The sequence below is a fragment of the Anser brachyrhynchus genome, assembly GCF_964034855.1.
Source record: "Anser brachyrhynchus genome assembly, chromosome: 1".
In the NCBI taxonomy this organism is placed as follows: domain Eukaryota; kingdom Metazoa; phylum Chordata; class Aves; order Anseriformes; family Anatidae; genus Anser; species Anser brachyrhynchus.
Genome location: NC_137694.1, coordinates 148,070,611 through 148,087,780, shown reverse-complemented (window position 1 = coordinate 148,087,780; position 17,170 = coordinate 148,070,611). Strand labels below are relative to the sequence as shown.

Sequence of the window (17,170 nt, the reverse complement as noted above, 5' to 3'; positions counted from 1 at the left end):
TTTGAATCTGTGAGACATTTAGGATAAAGAAAGTTCTTGCCCCCCCTCCCTCACTTCCCTTGGAAGACATCCTTTGCAGTGGCAGCAGAGATGGGAAGTAGTCTTTGAAGTGGCTGAGATTCAATCAGTTGAAACGCATCTTAAAATGTAGGATGCAAAGTTTCTCTTGGGAAATGATAACCTTGGTAGTATTGTCTGGTTTTCTACAGCCTCTTCCTAAGCAAAGTAACAGGGAATGCTGTTCTTGATTACCCTAACCTGTGCTCTGATGGCTGAATATAGGATGATATATATATGGGATGATACCATTCTGCCTTCAGAGCAGTAGCTGCTGGGAGGATTTTCATCATTAGGGCATGATGGGAACAATTGATGCTTGAAGTGCTCAGGCTATAGGACTGTCTACTTTTCATACTATGAACCTGTTTGAGCTCCAACTTATCATTTTCTGCGCTAGACACAAGTCTACCTTTAAGAATTATATATATAAAAAAAATTTTTAGAGCTGGTCCACACAACCTTTCTCATGACATACACAAGTCTAAATGTAGCTGCTATATGGACAGGGTGGCCAGTACCATTCCTAAGATGATCTGTCACCATGTCTTGTAGGGTTGCCCCTTTTGTGGTGCAGTAGGATGGTCGGTGATGGGCAGATGGGCCAGTTCCACAGTGCTTCCTACATAGGGCCTACATGTTGTATACCAGAAGGGTATTGTATATTATATGTTGTATACCAGAAGGTTGTATACCAGAAGGTTTTGTGAAGAGCTTGAAGAGATACTACATTTCTTCAAGCTATGTCTGCATGTCACTGATTCTTATTGATGATTAGTGATGAGCTACAGAGTGAGTAAGCTTTAAGAGCTGGGGTATTAGGGATCCATAGACCACTTCTAATGTGGTGATTTGCCTGCAGTTCACTGCAGTCTCTGCCTTGGTGTAGTTGATGCAGTAATTCCTCACAGAGTACTACTGAAGTCCTACTGCTGAGATAGCTGTTCAGCCATTGAAAGCAAGAATTCCTAGTTCTTTTGTGTGTATAGGCAGATGTAGTCAAGGTAGGGAATGATCCTGAGTATAATGTAAGCCAACTGTTTAATAGTAAGACTTTAAGACTGAAATTAATTTGTATTAAACTGGAATTGCTTAACCTGAAATGTTGCCCTGCATTTCAAACATCCTCAAACAAGATATTATCAAGCTACTGTGACAAACCTGAAGATTTGCTCTGTTTTGTTGGTAAGAAAGAGCAACAACTGCAAGCAGTTTCCATACAGCAGTGTAAAAGCAATAGGAACTTATTTGTGTAGCAGTTGTCACCACCCATAGCTCGGAGAAATGCAGGGATCTTTCAGATGGTGACTATGTAATTGCTTCCACATACCCCAGAGGGAAGTTCCTTTCTGCAGTCCTATGTACTGTAAGCTCTCCCACCCTTTCCCCCAGGTGCATGAGATCATAAGTCTTGCAAACTAGACAGGGAGGGAGATGTCCCTATAATCTAAAGCTGAGGAGCCACTAAGTGGAAAATTCAGGTCCTGCTCTACATGGAAAAGCCAGTGCTTGTTGGGCAGGTACTTCATCCTCGCTTTCTCACCATCCCCACATGGTGTTGCACTGGTTCACCAAGGAGGAGGGAGCGGACTGAGCAGAAAGTCTACCCTGTGCTGCATTTTCTCCCATTATCTGTCGTCTGCGGCCCCTACTCCCCTTGCCCTGCTTTCTACCTTTCTGGCTTGACCTTTGTGAGCTTGCTGGACGTATTCCCTGCAGAGCTGGGGTGGTTTCTCTGCCTTGCTAAAAATGTTCTGTTCTTTGTGCTGGTGAGTAAACAGAAGAACAGACCTTAACTTGTGATGTATTTCTTGTGTTAGGAGGGAAACAGAGGAAGGAAACACTGAATTGGAATTACAAGCTTATAATTTATCTTTCAGAAAGTACACCGGATACAAGTTAATGCATTTACAATAAAAAAACAGAGGTTGTAAGGGAAATGTCAAGGAGCCCTAATAGGCAGGTGCTTCTGCTAAGCTTGCCTGCTGTTTCTCACTGTAAGGGTTGGCTTCCAGTCATTTATAAAGCTGCCAAATTTTCTTTCCATTCCTGATGCCTCACCTGAGGTTTTTTGTTTTAATATTTAGCCACGTATCAGGTTGTTCCCAAGGGGCGAGGGAACAATTCACTGTGCTTTCAAAGGCTGAACCAGCCCTTTGTTTGAGAAGCTCAAGTGTCTCTATCCTTTGGTTGGGGACTTGATGCTTAGGAGAATGAGGGCCTTTGTGTCAAGAAAATACCTTCAGAAAAATCTGCCTAAATCACAGGTCACAGATTCTTGGGAGTTAGTAGTCTGTTATCAAAAGTGTCCTGCCCTGCCCAGGGCCTGAGCAGGGGCTTCACCATGTCTGGTGGGACGCAGTGGCAGCAAGCTGCTCTTGGGACCAGGCAGCATGGAGTGAGGCTGGCTGAAGTGATAAATGACAGAAGCAAACACGGGTGGTGGTGACAAACCCATTGGAGCATGATACAGATGCATGGGAAGACCTGGGATAAGTCTGAATGCAACACAACTGGAGCAAGGCATGGGGTAAAGCTCTGTGAGCAGGAACAGGCTGTGTCCATCAGAGGCTGCGTCCGTTCCTCTGCTGAGCCACACGCACAGAACAGAAGCCAAAACGCTTTCATCTCTGACAAATGGAGGGGAACAGGTCAGGAAATGAATATTTGGGTAGAGTGGAACAAATACAGCTGAGGGAAATTGGGGCAGGTGGCACTCGGTTAAATCAGGAGCCAATGAAAAATTGAAAACATGCGTGTTACCGGAGTACCATTCATCACAGAATGGAGGCGTCTTGGAAATTGTCTCCTAACTGTGTATGCAGGTGTGGGTGGTGGGGAAGACAGGGAAGTTGAGCAAGGCTGGACTGGCAAACAGACCTGTTTCCAGTGTTTACTTGTTCTTGAATACGTGGCTTTGTTGTCTTCCTAGTGTTCCCAACTTTGTCGTACACGACGTCTCAGTTGGGTTTGTTGCTTCCTGCCTACCACTTGCTGGAGCTGGATCGCAGACTCAATCACCAGCCCTTTGCAACGAGACGCTGCCGTCAGGGTAACAAATCTTTTTCCCACAGTAACTGTTTGAAAGTCCCTTTCCTTCAGAGCATCTGAAGTAATAAACATAAACTTAGGAAGAGCTGAATGTGTGAGGGGAACTGCTATATTACCTTTCTGATATTTTCTGGTAACAAGTTGGAGTTCTCCTTTACCTTTTATGTTTTTCTCCATGCTTTCCTGTCTCACATCCTTCTATATGACATGTAAAGGTTTTTGAGGGCAGGGAGGGTCAAATTTTGACTTAGGATTTTGACTTAGGAGTTGACAGGTTACGTATTTTTGAGTGACATAACTCAGTGAAAGGTTCAGAACAGAGCATTTAATTTTTTAGGCAACCTGGTAAGAGGGCTAATGGCTTGAAGTCAGGTGCTCAAGACTTTGCTGCTGAGTCTCTTCTAGCCAGCACTGGGAAATGGTGACTTTTATTTCTGAGCCTGGAGGGGAGCCTTCTTCTGAATCAAAAAAGGCTGGCTAAGGACACCTTTTGGGCTATCTTGGAGATGTGTTTTCCTTTGTCAGCTCTCCCACTTCGGTAATACTTGTCTTTGATATTAGGCTCTGCCAAATGTCAGGTGCTGAGGCAGGTGATGAACACTTGTCTGTGCGGAGCTGGTGTCCGAATCTTCTCCAGGTCCCCAGCTGAGCCTGTCCTTCCCTGTGCCCTGAAAAGAAGTCTGATTGTTCTATCAGAGGCTTTAATTTTATTCCTGTTACACAACAATGTCAGTAGGTTCTGGAAATGTGATATAGACATTGTATTGTTCTGTGGGATCTGAGATTGTGCTTCGCACTAAGGAAGTATGCAGAAATTTCAGGGCTCTTGGGGACTTCCACTGATTATGGAAAACAGCTCTTTTGGAGTCTTAAAACTTTCAAATGCAAACTGTTGTGGGAAAAGTCATAGCACGTTTTGGACTCCATTCATTCACGTTGGGCTGTGCGACCCAACGAGTTTGGTTTGTTACCTGGTTATTGTGGAACATGCTTGCTATTCGCATTTTATTTTGCTCAGTGACTAAACATTAAAATGGTGGGAAGTTTTAGTGGGGTACATGAAAATGCTTAAAAGCAATCTAGATCCTTTTCTTCCTCTTGCCCTTCAAATCAGGAAAGAGAAGGAAGAAGGGAAGCTTTAGTAAATAGTGGAAATTTACTGTAGTGGTAAGCATATTCCTAATATAAAGCCCCGTTTGTCTGCAAGCATTATTCAGGCTTACCAGGCAAGCACTCGGATGTTGTTTATCAGCGTTATCCTAACCCGGAGGCAAGAGTTAAGTAACATGCGCTGAATGTGGGCAGTGAGGAGGGTGGCTTTTCAAATATTCCTGTGTTAAAATGACTTATTTTCTGCTTTTGAAAGAAAGTAAGTGTTGATGTTTCTTTGCACTTCCGATTATTTGTTCCTCCAAAAATATCTGGTCTGTAAACCTGAGAGATGTACAGCTCCGAAAGGAGAGGGGATGGACTGTAAGTCATGTTTAAATTTGCAGTTTTAAAGATCAGCTTTAGATGCCACATCCAGATGCTTGTAATTTTCATTCTCCTTGACATCCTCCTGTTATTATGCTATCAGCACAATCCTATAAAGCAAAGCAGGTATTTTCATATGATTCAGCAATTTTGAATACAGGATCCTAAAATTGTGTTGTGTTGATTTTATCTTATATTTTTAAGGTACGATGACGACAAATCAATACATAATATTTCCCAGAACTTCACATAGTAGAGCCAGCAGGCCCTGCAGTAAAATTAATATCTGCAATTAAAGTGCAGCAGAGAGATTAAAAACATCGAAATAGACAAGAAAAAAACAAAGTCAAGTCTGTCTGCCTTGTATTTGCCTGTCGTTTTCGTTTTGATTGCGATTGGCCGGCAAGGTCTGCTGCTGGCATTACACAATTGGCTTAGATGGGAAATTACAAAACAGGAGCAGATCCCTTTATTTGTACTCGGTAGCACATGCAGCTGAGCACAGGCAAACAAGAAAGGTCACCCGTACGCCAGGATTTGAGTGCTCCTTCTCACAGATGTTTCCATTTCAGAGAAGTGCAGCTTATCTCATTTTTATGATCTGTGACTTTGAGTTTTTAAATGCCACAGGGATTTCTTGCTTTGGTGAATGTCAAAATGTACCTGAAAACAAGCTTGTAACCTGGAAGCAGGAGAGAATTTCAGATGCACAGAGCAATATCGTGGAATGATCAGAAAGACCTGCGTTTTTAAAGCATTTTAAATATTAGTAAGGAGGAAGACAATCCAAACAGAAGGTTGAAAGCAGACGCAAAAGGAGAATGACTTTGTTGTTGAAAACAGCATGAAGCAGGGATTATATCAGCACCAAAACAATGGAGAACCAAAGGGTGTTGTTTTCATCTGAAATAATACCTGCACAAGACATGTGAAAATTACCTTTCATGGAAAAAGAACAATTCATGATTTGAATATGGTTTGAAGTTCTGTGGGACATACTTGGGACTGCTGCATCTTTCCAATGGTGTGTAGTATATGTTCATCTAAATACCTTAAATAATGAAGATTCTGCACAAAAGGGTCAAGCTGCCTTTTTTTTTTAACCGAGCTTATAACTCTGCTTTTTGGAATGAGAGAACCAGAGGAGTTTCATTAGTATTTTTAACTGAACTTTCTTTTTTTTTCCTTCTTTCCTCCTCCAAACTTAGTTTGCGAGATGCTGGGATTGGATTTATCCTTGTCATAGACCGCAGACAGGACAAATGGACCTCTGTGAAAGCTTCCATACTGCGGATAACAGTGAGTACTGTTTTACATTAACTCCTTAAAAAAACTTCCCATGTTGAACCTTTCCCTTATAAATAGAAAATCAGCAAGCACTTTTTCTTCAGCAAAATGTTAGCTGATATATGACACAAAGTATGCAGTTCTTTTGTGTCCCACCTGACTGGGGCCAAGCATCATGTGTCCTTGTCATGCTTTTAATGCAGTTTGCAGCTCATAACATCAGCCTAAGAGGGCACTTGGAGAGCACGTGCTTGTGCGCACGCGGCGTATGGCTCTCCCAGGTGGGAGCTAGTCCTTGCGTGGGCTGCCTGTGCATCTTGCTGAGCTTCAGATCTGCTTCTCACTGGCTGAGAATTTGGGGCCTGACTTAGTTTACCTCTTGTCCAAGAAAATCAGGTTTAGAAGATTAAAAGATGGTCTTGTGATGTTTGAATAAAAACAAGGGTTACCTTTAAGCCAAAATATCTTAAATACACACTCTCATCGATCTATAACCCCACACTGCTACTTTCAGTCTCTACTCCATTTTAATAACTATTTTTGAATATAAAACTAAATCTTAAAGCTGTTTTTCTTACACAAGTAGGAAAATACATTTGTATTTATCAAGTGGTCAAGTGGTTGTAATACTGCTTGTTTTCTTTTTGTCCTGGCTTGAATCGTTAGTATTTATAATCTTTCCAGTAAGTGCTGACAGAGCTGTAAGAATCTTTATTTTTTTTTATTGCTTCATCATTTCAAAATTTTAGCTTCATTACATAAGTTCAATTTTTGTTTGGCCCCATTTTGACCAAAGAGTTGCTTGTTTGTTGCAAGTTAAAAGGTGCTTATTTAAAGGTACTTTAAGGTAAAGGTACTTCCTACTTAGTACTTACTACTAAAAGTACTTCCACTATATAACTTTTGTAAATGAATTTGTAATGACCTGCAAAGCAACTTTTTCCATGATAAATGTTTTAGGGATGTTAAAACGTTGAAAATATACAGAAATATTAGCAAAATTCACTTCTGCAACTCACTTTGAATTTCTGAGATGCAGCATTGAGCAGATTTCAATAGAGCAAGCCAATAGCTTAACTTGGGGTTATTAAAGAAAAAGGATTGTATCTCTAGAGTCTGTCAATCACTTTTCTCCAATGGGCACTGTTTTGCCTAGAAGCTCAGTGTGCAGAACCTGACTGTAATTGTAGTGACTGTGTTGGTGCCTAATGCTTTTGCCTGGAGGAAGGGTCTTAAGTGCAGAGTGCACTGATGGTTGCAGTGCTTTTGATGACGGGTCACTTCTCTTTTTTCTCATTCTTTTGTGAGCTTTATTTAAAAGATAAATCATTATTCCTAACTGAATTCCTAACTAACCTATTAGGTGAACTGTCTTTTCCTATATTTGCTTCTTTTGCTAAACTTGCTCAGCTTTGGGTGTGTATTTCATCTGTGGATGCACGTGGCAATACTCCTGTTGGGTTTCACAATAATCACATCATCCCTTAACGCTTGAAAGTTTTACCCTCCCATTCCAAAAAAAAAAATATAGTGACAAGTCCTTATCTGCCATTGTCCACTGTATCTTTAGTATAGTATTTGCTATAATTGAACTCTAAGTAGGTGTCTGCTGTCCATTCATTTAAAAAAGAAGAAGAAAAAACATAACGCAAATCTTGTGCCAATGTCATGAGGGTTTCTCTGGGTTTTGCTGACAATTATTTTAAGTGGCTCAAGGGTAACTAGAGGCTTAAATCCTGTTTGTTTGTTTCTCCTATCCATCATATAGTCAGATGCTTGATCACCAACAGAAGACTGCCATTTGGGCTCTTCAGAAAACACTTTATATCTGAAAGCCTGTTATCTCTAGAAGATGTGATTGCTGATTGCTTAAGCTTATTGCTGTGTATGAGGATATTAGTCTCACGTTATTTGAGAAGAGAGTTTCAGCTGTTGGCTCATTTGTACTAGCTCCTGCAATGTCTACCCTGCCACCTTTCCTGATTTTTTTTCTCTGATCACACTGAGGGGATTGACCCTTTTGATCAGAGATGCTAGGAGAGGGTGCAGTAGCTGGAGCATTGCCCAACAGGAATATCCTGTCTAGAGCATCTGCCCATCACTGATATCCTAGCAACTTTAAAAAATATATTTGTAAGCAGTGAGCAGCTGCTAAACAAAAATTCTTACTAATGTGTGTTTTTGTGTTGTGAAGAGTTTTGACTATAAGATAAAACACAAATGTGTGTGTGAACCACACACACTGGTAAATACTAGTAGGTGTTGGAAGTATGCTTTGAAACAAAGCTAATAAAGAAAGAATCGTTGTTGTTGTTTCAACCTGAAATTAATGTGAAAAATCTTTCTTTTGCTGTGGAAAGAAGGCATGGCTTCTGAATGAGACTGTAAGGAGGAGCAGTCACGTAACCTGGTAAAATGGTTCCATATTGTCCAATCTGAAGATGGGTGAATGATGAACGCCCGACAAACAGATCTCCTTTTCATGTGGTCATAAATGACTCTCCCCAACCCTACCACCCTTTTTTCTCTCCTAGTGCTATCAGACCCAAGGAAGCAATATTTAGTCCACAGAGTAGGAGCAAAGCATAACACTAATCAATGTGTTTTGGGGTTTCACGCTGCTCTGTTCATAGTTCCAGTGTGCTTTCTTAAAACAAAAACAGTAACAAAAACCTATGGCTTCACCTTGTCTGCATCTACATCTGTTGTGCTGCCTTCACTGTCTTCCTCCATCTTAAGGTTTAAGTGTGAGCTCAGCCATTTGTACGAACAAAATGCACACTCAGCATCATTAAAAGTTTCACTCACAGCCATCCATCAGGCACAGATTGAAAGTCCAGAGGAAATAAACTTCCTTACACATGCAGTTTAGGGAGTAACATCTGTGTGGGCAACAGCTCTTGAAGAAGCAGTTGGTATGAAGGTCACTCAGGTAGTGAGAAAGTGGTACCCAGTTATGCAGGTTTGCAGCCCTTTCTAAATGTGACAAGGCTTGGGTTTCATCCAACCTCCTGTAGAAGTTTGCTTTGTGATTTGCTATCTTCAGTGTAGGATGCATTGCATGCAGGTTTCATGCTTTCTGTTTTGGACTGCATTGTCCAGAGCACAGTGTTTTTCTAGCTGCTCAAAACACAGTGCTCACTGTAACAGAGGCCTAGCCCATTAATTGCTTTGAAGATTAGGGCCAAGACCTTAAGCTGGCAGTAGAAGACTAGAAGCCAAAGGAGAGACTGAAGTGCTAATACCAGCCTAAACCTTACAGGAGCCAGACAGTCCTGTTTTTGTGCCATCTGGAGTCTTATCGTTGGTTTGACATCCAAGGTGAGAAACAGTGAATTACAGTAATCCAACATTGGGTTCTTTGGCCTTGTTTGTAGAGAGAGAAATTGAGTTTCTTAGTGAGTTGATGATGGAGGATAGATGTGTTTCATAACCAATGCTCCATGGTCATGAAAGGCATTATTTTATGTTATGGACAGGCTTTCCTGCTAGCCCAGTATCTTGCTAGCTCTTTGCATCGTGTCCTGAAAACTCTAATGATACTTAACAGTTAGTATGGGTTATGTTTGAGAAAACTGTTCTTTCAGCCCCCAGTCAAGTTTCTTATCAAAGGCATTTTTGCTCAGGTTCAAAACAAACTCTTGACAGTATGATTAAGCTATAACGCTATTTGTATGAATTTTGTAGCTATTGTTCTGAATGGTTCTAGTAAATGATAAACCAAAATGGTTATTTTGAGATGCTGTATGCTTTTGTCTTTATTGCTTTGAATGTTTTGAAAGCATCATATGTTCAGGCACTTTCACAGTTTTCCTGGTATAGTCAGCCTTTTCTGCTTTTTATTACATGTTTTTTTAGTACAAAAAAAAAGGGGGGGGGGAGAAGAGACTTAAACTCTGAAAAGAGACTTGAGAAGAGACTTAAACTCTGAAAGCAGGGTCATAATATCACAAGTAGTAATATCACCTAATGCAAACCAGCTCAGTGTTTTTAAAACTAGAGATCAAACTGGTCTTATGAATTGTTTTTAATTCAGGATTCTTCCTTGACAAGAACCCTGTGTGAAAGCCTTCATTCTAACCAGGAATAAACAGTTTTTCCAAAAAAAAAAAAAAAAAAGGCTGGGGGGAACACCACCTACTTATTAGCTCCTTTATACACAGAAATAGAAGTATTTTGGAAAGAAGTGTCCTGTGGCTTATGGCATACCACTAAGCGAAGAGGAAAAACACCACCACAAGGATTGGTAATGTGGGTACATTGAGGCAGTTCATAAAGTGCAAAACAGTGCTGTTCCATGTATTTTAAGACGGAACAGCTGAAGCTGAGTTAAGAATTAGCTCTTTGGTGGCTCACGCTTTTCAGATAAGATTTCTGAAAGCTGGCTGTTTACCTAGGAAGGGGAAGGGAAAGAGGCTTGGGTTAGCTGTTTATCAGAGCAGCTTTCCTTTGCTGTGTAGGAGTATAAAACGTTCCTGAGTACCGAGGCAGGCAAGTGAATTGCTCTGTGGGATTGAACAGCAGCAACTTTACTGACTGAGATGCAGTTAAAACAAAGTATGTATAGCTTTGTATGTAATTCCTCTGTATAATAAATAAGCCCGAGGCACCGCAGGAGGAAACTTGAGATGTGAAAACTCAAGTGTTGTTTGTCCTTTCCAAAAGCTCCCCCCCGGTGTATGCCGCTGAAGGCTGTAGTGACTGACACCTGGCTGTAGGCCCAGGCCACCACGCCATTCGGCCTACGTGCGGGCAGCTTCTCCATAGGAGAACCGAGGAGGATTTTGGCAGCACCACATCCTATCTTACTGCCTGCTTGCCCCCACTTTGGTGACTGTTGTAAAATACGCAATTCAGTGAGATTATTCCTCCTTTGAAAGTGACTTCTGCCCGCTAGTTGGTCAGGCAAGAGTGGGTGGGATCGCCCTTCAGCCTGGCTGCTGGGGCTAAGATGGCGTAGCGCCTTCAGCAGCTCCTTGTTGGGAGCTCCTGTATCAGCAGGGTCAGTACTGGTGCTACAGGCAGATGATGTGTCATTAATTTTCTGAGAAGGAAAATGGTGATCAAGATTATATGCACCTAAATTTTACTGTTAAGGCAGCTCCTGTTTTGCTCAGCAAGTGAAGGTTCTTCCCATGTTCCAGGTTTGGGGTAGCCTTAGAGCAGCAAAGATCTCCTGTATTGGAAAGTTTTGCTTTAGGAGTTATGCTGTTTGTGAACTCTGGATCTGTTCGGATCTGTTTCAAGTCTGATGATCACGTGCGTCTGTATCTTCTTCTATATCTTTGGAATCAGCACTTGCCTGCCTGGATGTGGAAGTGATGAAGAGAGATGAACAGACAAAGTTAGTGTCCCACAAAGTGTTGCAAAGCATCAAACAAATGCCAGTGCTGATGCAAGTGAGATAAGGGAATATGTGGGCCAGGCTAGGATAGAATAGGTACTACACTGATTTAAGTAGAGGATACTAAAAATATGACAGTGTTTGGGAGTGTTTTGTTTTTTTTCTCTTTGTTTGCTTCCCTGGTCTCTTTTGCATAGGTATTAAAGTACAATAGTTGAGACAAGATAATGGGGGAGCAGTTAATATTAATTAATCCAGTAAAGAAAGATGCTTTTGGAAAAAAAACAATTTTCAGGTTTCTTCCTGAGGACACAGCAACGTTCAGTGACTTTACTAAAACAAACCTCGAAGGCACTTCATTTTATGACACTGCTAAATGCACATAAATATTTATGTCTGTGTGTAACACTTGGTGCAATGCCATTGAGAAGTCATTGTTTGCTGTGTCTGCTTAGGATACAATGGCTTCAAACAAACTTGCTGCTGGACTGGAATGGAGTTCTTTTTGTTCTCTCTTGTTCAGGCTTAAGTTGACTGGTTGATGAAGTTCAAATCCATCTCAGGAGTGCCTGTTGCATCATGTCATTGTCTCTGCAAGACACCAGAGCTTTTGGGAGGGGAGAGGGGGTGCAAAAAAAAACACAGGAAAACAGTGATATTTGGGCAGTGAAGATATAAGCTCAGATAAACGGGAATAGCTGGCACTGGTCCAACATTGTTTACTGTGGCAATCCTCCCTTTTTTGGTTGTTGTTTCACAAAGTTTGATTTGTGGATTTGACTCCTGGCCATGCTCAGCAGTCAGTAGCATTTAACACTGCTTTGTATTTGCTTGAAAAAATGAAACCAAGTGGGAAACTGGAGTCAGACTAGGGCAGGTAAGAACAGCATTGTAGACAAAGTTAGAATAATTGAAAATTTCAGCTTTTGCTGAAAGAGAAAGGAAACTCTTCACATGTCTTTAATGGGAATTATTCTGAGTGGTGCACAACTGCAGTGATCTCAGCAGCATTGTTTAGGCACGCTGAGACGGAGAGTAATTGTAATGTGTGTATATGAACAAGAAGACCCTATTTTATTTAGTCGTACAACTAAACTGTGTATTTCATAAAAGGTAATATACAGTTTAGAAAAGTTTACTCTTGCTTTGCAGTTGGCTACTGCTGTTTGCATCATTAACAGTTAAAATATTTGCTATAAGACTGTGGCTTTGAAGTCTAGACTACAGTCACAAAGTATAAAACTGAGAATTTAAAGTTAGAATGAAGAAATTCATCACTCACACATGTAACTAAAATTTTGCATTTACTGTGTAAAGTCTGCCATGTTTCAAAACTTCACAATTTCACTCTTATGTCTCTGATGTATCTACTAAACTCGAAGCAAACACCTATTATTTTTTCAAAATGTGTAATCTAAAAGCTTCATGGAGCTTTTTATTATGAAATGTTGGTATTACCACTGAATAAATTCCATTTTTTTGGAAGTCGGAGCTGAAAAACAGCTCAGTGAGAGTCTGCACGCTACTGTTAAAGGCACAAAATAAATTGGTGTAAATCTAAATGAATAGACTATAAAATTATCATTCTAAAAATATTATTCAAGAGTTTTAATTTTTTTAAATGGTCTATTCTTGCAGTGTTTCTTAGTATGAGTTAAATCACTTGCTTAAATTGTGGTCATCTTTGTTACAATAACTTAGATCATTTGTTTACTGTTTTTCTTAATTTTTTCATCTGAATACAGTCAGGAATTTTCTATAAAAAGTCTGTCCTCTGTTTCATAACTCTGGGTTAATAAGTCCACAGAGAAAGATTGTTTGCAGTGCAGGGATGGAAAGCTAGTGTGGGCGAACAGAATTACCTGGATTCCATCCCCAGCCCTCTGACAGACTCCACTGGGACTGAATCACTGGACTTTCTAGAAAACTTTGGCCATCATTTGAGTGGAGGCAGACTGTAAAGCACAAGTCTTTTAAGGATCCTAATCAATTTGAGATCTCTGAATGCCTCGGGAACCATAATGAATCCATGAAATCTTTCAGAAAGTTTTTAACTATTTGCCTCTTTAAAACTTTGTAATTTCCAATGCTAAAAACTTGGAAGCCTGAAAAATGTGTTTTAAACCAGTCTACAGCCGTCCAGCTCCTAACAATTTCACTAGGCACAAAAATGGACCATAGCATTACAACTTCTTGAGTCAATGTATGTTTGGTTGGTTGGTTTTGGCTGGCTGCCTTTTTTTTTTTTTTGTAATTCTGTTTGCTATAAATATGACAGTTTCCATGTTGCATAGGGGGAGAAGACTTGTGTGATTTCAAGAATGGCTAAATGCTATGTATGTGAACTTCTGCCACAGCAGAGGGTAATTTTTTGTAATTTAATGCAGTTTCTTTGCTTTCCTTCTCCTCTCTTCTGTGTTCTCCATATCATTTGTAGAACTGAGGAAGATCCATCAGGCTACAAGTTGAAAGATGATGAGGAAAGAACAGATGAGGATTGTGGGTTTTTGTCTGCAAAATTCAAGCTTACTTCTTCTATGCTACTGCCTGAGAAATTCAGTCTTGGTGGAAATAGTTTGTGTGGGCAACTAGCAAGGCAGTATATGCACAAACAAGAAATTCGTTTTTACGTATTCAGATAATAATGGAGGTTTCTCTTGGCACCCTCTATTAAAGAAAAGATAAGGTAACCATGAAAGTACTGTTGAAAAAGTACTAAGCCATCGCTGTTCATTAGCCTCCTTGTCTATGATGTAATCTTAACTGAAGAGTGATATGAGCCAGCTCTGAAAAAATTGATTCCAGAAGAATAGATTCCTGTTCCCAAAGATGCATAAATGTCTCTTTGAATGAAGCTCTCTATGCAAGCCTTGTTAGGTTTATAATTGGTCACCCCATTATGGAAGCCCTTGATACAGTTAGTTTGTGGTTTAACAGAGGCTTCTCCTTGTTCAAAAATATTTTCTGAGCTGAGACACCAGAAAATAACAGATTAAACTTGTTTTGCAGGCATCTTTCCCAGGAAACTTGCAACTAGTCCTCGTTCTGCGCCCAACAGGATTTTTTCATCGAGCTCTCTCAGACATTGCTTTCAAGTTCCACAAAGATGAATTTAAAATGAAAGTACCTGTAAGTAATATTCTGTTTTCACTTTATTGTCAGGGATCTGTTGAAGTACTTACTCTAGCCAATGATGTTTATATTTTAAAATAAACTTTGTAAATATATAGACTAAAGATATTCAAGTAGGCGGGGAAGTTGTTATTTTACCTATCAGATACAAATTTTCAGGGTTAGAGCTAGTCAAGATATGTCCCCCCCAGTTCTTATTTATTGTTTTGGAACCAGTCCTTACATGCCAAATCCAATAAGATACTACTGTTTTCTCCCACAGACGCAGGAGAGCAAGGAAAATGAACAAGAAATGAATGAGATGCTGTTGCTCTTAGAAAATAGCCATATGTAGTTTATCAAGATTAAAAAAATAATAATAATCTAAAGTCATCAATGTTGTATAATTCAGGGTTTTTTAATAGGTGCTGTTAAGCCTGGTGCTCATGCTTATTTGCAGTTATGTACATCATCTTCAGCAGAAACAAGTGTTAAGATGTTTTGTTTGCTTGTTTCTTACACTGAAAGGAAAGAGTTCCATCACTTGCTTCTGTATGAAACTGGAATTTTGTATTAAAGGCCGAAGGATGGCTTAGAATCCTTGATAAGGGACTTGTGACCACTGATGGTGTTTGCTTTTTATTTGCTGCTGCAGATCATAATGCTGGGCTCAGTGTCAGAACTGCAGGGTTACATTGATAAAACACAATTAACAGAAGATCTTGGTGGCACCCTGGATTACTGCCATAACAGATGGCTATCCCGTCGCACTGTAAGTCTTAGTTGTTGTTTTAACTTTTCAGTTTAATCAGCCCTTCTGTTTTATACCCTGTCATTTATAAGACATATTCCAAGTGATGCAAGTTGACTTGCTCTGAGATGTTCCCAATGGTACTTAGTCATCTTAGGGAAATAATATGAGTAATAATTTGGGAGTGGTTTTCTGACTGCTTGAAGCAAAGGAACTACAGTATATTGTTGTGTTGAGGTTTGTTGTTTTTGCTACAAGAAAGAAAAAGCGCAAGTTGTAAAATAACTCCAGATTATAAAAATATGAGGAAGATATACCTGATACAAGCCTAGGAAAACATACAATTAAGGAATTAATGGTGACGGTATCTGTTGCTTACAAAATTATTCTTAGACCATTTTTCAGTCTTGTAATTCATCTGCTTGGGTTTGTTTTACAAATTGTATGTATGTGTCTGTTTGTACATGTGCACGGGATGAGCATGAAATATCTTTAATGGTTTTTATTCCAAAAGGCTATAGAAGGTTTCGCCCAAAAGGTTAAGCAAACAGCTCAGATTCTTCAGTCCTTTGGGACTGAGCTGGCTGAAACAGAACTACCAAACGATGTGCAATCAACCAGCTCCCTTCTTGCAACACACACAGAAAAGAAGGACAAAATGAAGGTATGTAAATCTTGTTAAGATGCTGTGTTCTAGTTAAATTGTGATTTAATGTATGGCTAACAATGTTAATAGAAAACCTGGGGGGTATTTGAAGTTAATAGACAATAATAATGTCAAATATTGAAATCTTACTGAAACTGTTTTTCTTGGTTTGAAGTTAAGAATCTTCTTATTGCTTTCAAAAAGGACAGTTCTTGTGGCTATGTGTACTTATGTGCAAATACATAGGAATTTGTTTCCACATATAAATCGTTGTGTGTGTAGTGGTGAGTTTAATTTGTAGTTTTCATTGCAACAATAAATTTTATTGTATCTGAATGCACAGAACCTTTTGAAGAATGGACAAATATTCTTTTAAATCATCTTAAATTAAAACTGGGGTTTTAAAACTACGCATCTAAAGCTTGTGAGATATTTGTAGCATAAGGAGACATGAGAATGCTATCTGTCAAGAAAATTCAACTCAGTGTAATACTTTCTGAAGACCCATAAGTGTACAAAAAGCTGACATTTAGCATCTAGTGTCTTTATTCATTGTCAAACACTGCTTTTAATCAAACGATGCTTGCTCTATTGCAATTAAAACGAAGTAATTTTTCCACTTTGTTGTCTTGTGGGATATGTTTTAAACAAAACAACAAAAAGTCAGTGATTACAGAATTCTTCAGTATGTTTTGTTTGTTTATTTGCTCTTGTTTTTTAGGAGGATATAAGGTTAGCAGTAGAACAGGGAGATGATGTCCTTGGAAGTATTACAAAACCAGTTACTGAGAACCCTGAATACAAACTGAATCAAGACCAGCTAGACAATCAAACAACAGTAGAAAGGTGAGAGGAGTGATATACTGAACAAGCTGCTTCTGTGGGTTTTTAACCCTTAACTGCCTCTATTACTTAATTCTAAATGCATGCCTAGCAAGTAAACAAATGTTTCAGTGTGAATAGATAAAAGGTACTTTCAGAAGCAACTCTTCTGTTGTCAGATCTGTCTTTAGCAAGGAAATCCCCTGATGCCCATTACTGGGTCAATCTGAAGGTAGGAAAATGGACAACATGTGTATACTGAACCCCAAAACAACATAGCACTGTTTGGTTTTGTGGGGTTTTGTTGTTGGTTTTATTTGTTTGTTTTGGGGGGGGGTCCTTTTTGTCAGGCTTGGACTATATAGTCGAGCACATTTTCCTTAGTTTAAAGAATATTGGTGCTTTGCTTCAAAGACTGAAGTGCAATCCAAGGAAATTTTGCTGTTGTAGGGAAAGCAGGAGAAGACAAGTAATATATATCTCTTCTTTTCAGTAGATTTGTCCACTTTCATTAATTCCTTTTGAATTGAAGTGGAAGGCTTATTTTTCTTTGAACCTTCCTTAAGGAGCTTCTGACATTTTTAATATCTTATCAATGTAGTTACTAGTCTTTAAAGGGCTATTA

General features: G+C 39.5%; 1 protein-coding gene across 21 annotated transcripts in view; it reads left to right on the top strand.

Annotated features, from left to right (window-relative positions):
- Positions 1 to 17,170, top strand: part of MCF2L (MCF.2 cell line derived transforming sequence like) — a 161,170-nt gene that overhangs the window by 115,091 nt on the left and 28,909 nt on the right. For 20 of the 21 annotated variants that reach the window (XM_080577107.1, XM_080577106.1, XM_080577095.1 and 17 more), the window contains 5 exons: positions 5,793 to 5,883; positions 14,225 to 14,344; positions 14,982 to 15,098; positions 15,592 to 15,741; positions 16,445 to 16,569. In XM_080577107.1, the coding sequence (XP_080433233.1) occupies positions 5,793 to 5,883; positions 14,225 to 14,344; positions 14,982 to 15,098; positions 15,592 to 15,741; positions 16,445 to 16,569 (603 nt within the window). Of the gene's footprint in view, positions 1 to 4,955; positions 5,609 to 5,792; positions 5,884 to 14,224; positions 14,345 to 14,981; positions 15,099 to 15,591; positions 15,742 to 16,444; positions 16,570 to 17,170 lie in introns of those variants that run through there. The other variant, XM_080577105.1, reaches the window with a different exon arrangement.